The following is a 1678-nucleotide window of genomic DNA, read 5'->3' as shown; positions in this document are numbered from 1 at the left end:
TATTAGTAAAAAATTTGACAATAAAATAATATTAATATCATTTTAAACATTTTAAGATAAAAATAAGACGATTAAATATTAAAGATCAAAATAAAATTCTCCTCAAACGTGTGAAGACGAAAATAGTACTTTATCTAAATTAAACATATGCACAGTACACCTTATCTAATAGCAGACGTTCCTAATTAAATTGTTAATAAATATATCATTGGGTTGACTTTTAAAAGATTGTTAATACTAATAATAATAATAATAAAACAAAGCTCAGGTTCATGGTGGTTGCCAACTTGCTGAATGAGTGGATTCCAATTACTCCCAAATCAATAACAACTAGGAATAAAGTTTTCATCAGCTTTTCAATTTGTTCACACAAAAGTAAAGGATGCCATAATCCAATTACAGAATCTAATTCCATCTTCGCCTACATGCAATGTTCCTTATTTCTATATAAATCTTTTTGTTCAATCTCACAATCTGTTCAATACATTAAAAACAAACTTGCTCCTTTATTGAAGGCCTTTGCAGAAGAAAAGAAACATTTGTTACTAATTTTCTCCTCAGAAGTCAGAATGACCAATGTAAGAGTCTAAGAACCAATGTCACATCCATAAGCAATTATTGGATCATTTAGTTTAGTTTTCAACAGAGGACTTTGATCAGTATTACTTATTTTTCTTTCTTTTTTTCTTTTTTGGTTCAGTTGGTAGAAGTAAAGGTTGGTTTGCACTGTGATGAATGTATCAAGAAAATTCTCAAGGCCATCAAGAAGATTGAAGGTAATTTCATTAATCCATTCATTCCCTAAGCTTATAGAACTACATAGTATGACTTCATTATAGAATAATTATCATATTAATAAATAAACCTTGGCTCTGAATCTACCATTTTACTTTAATTTCTAGTTAGTTAAGTTGTCTCTGGTTTCAACTTCACAATTACCCTTTGACAGCTTAATTTTGTTTCTTAAGTAATGTTGGAATCTTGGGTTTGCAGATATTGAAACTTATAATGTGGACAAGCAGCTAAACAAGGTCATTGTTACCGGTAATGTGACTACAGAAGAAGTGATTAGAGTTCTTCAAAAGAATGGCAAGAATGCAACACCTTGGGAACAAGATCTTCAACCTCAACCCAATTGCTGAATTCACAATCAATTCTCTTACTATTATTATTATTACAAGTTTTCTTTCCCCATAGAAACATAATATATAAACTATTCATGATCATCTATCTATATGAATTTGTAAAACCTACCCGATGAGGCGGAAGGTGCCGACGGCGTAGATGGCGACGGAGATTCCGGAGGTGTCGCTGGCGAGGAACTTGTCGTTCCAGGTAGGGTTGTGGAAGTTTTGTAATTCTTGTGACCTTTATTATTGTCATATATTTTATTTTAGGATAAAGTACTAGTTGTGTTAAATGTTTGGACTAATTTTTAATTTAGTTTCTAACATTTTAAACGTCTTATTTTAATTTAAAATTTTTTTAAATATATTTAATGTTGTCCCACCTTTAAATTTAGTATAAATAATTAGCGAAGTGACATGAACATTAGCAATATTTTTAATCAAGTCATATTTTTTTATTTTCATATGTTAAAAAAATATACATAACCAAAACTTTTTTTTATAACACTTTCTTTTTTCAATTTTTTTCCGTATAAAATATAAAACTCTAG

General features: G+C 29.3%; 1 protein-coding gene across 1 annotated transcript; it reads left to right on the top strand.

Annotated features, from left to right (window-relative positions):
• LOC107608814 (heavy metal-associated isoprenylated plant protein 33) lies at positions 313–1467 on the top strand. Its single transcript, XM_016310548.2, has 3 exons — positions 313–578; positions 701–776; positions 994–1467. The coding sequence occupies exons 1-3, from the start codon at positions 426–428 to the stop codon at positions 1140–1142; spliced, it is 378 nt and encodes a 125-aa protein (XP_016166034.1). The 5' UTR covers positions 313–425; the 3' UTR covers positions 1143–1467.

Source organism: Arachis ipaensis, chromosome B07 (assembly GCF_000816755.2).
Source record: "Arachis ipaensis cultivar K30076 chromosome B07, Araip1.1, whole genome shotgun sequence".
NCBI classification, from domain to species: domain Eukaryota; kingdom Viridiplantae; phylum Streptophyta; class Magnoliopsida; order Fabales; family Fabaceae; genus Arachis; species Arachis ipaensis.
Note: the sequence above shows the minus strand (reverse complement) of the source record. Positions and strands in the feature narration are given on the sequence as shown.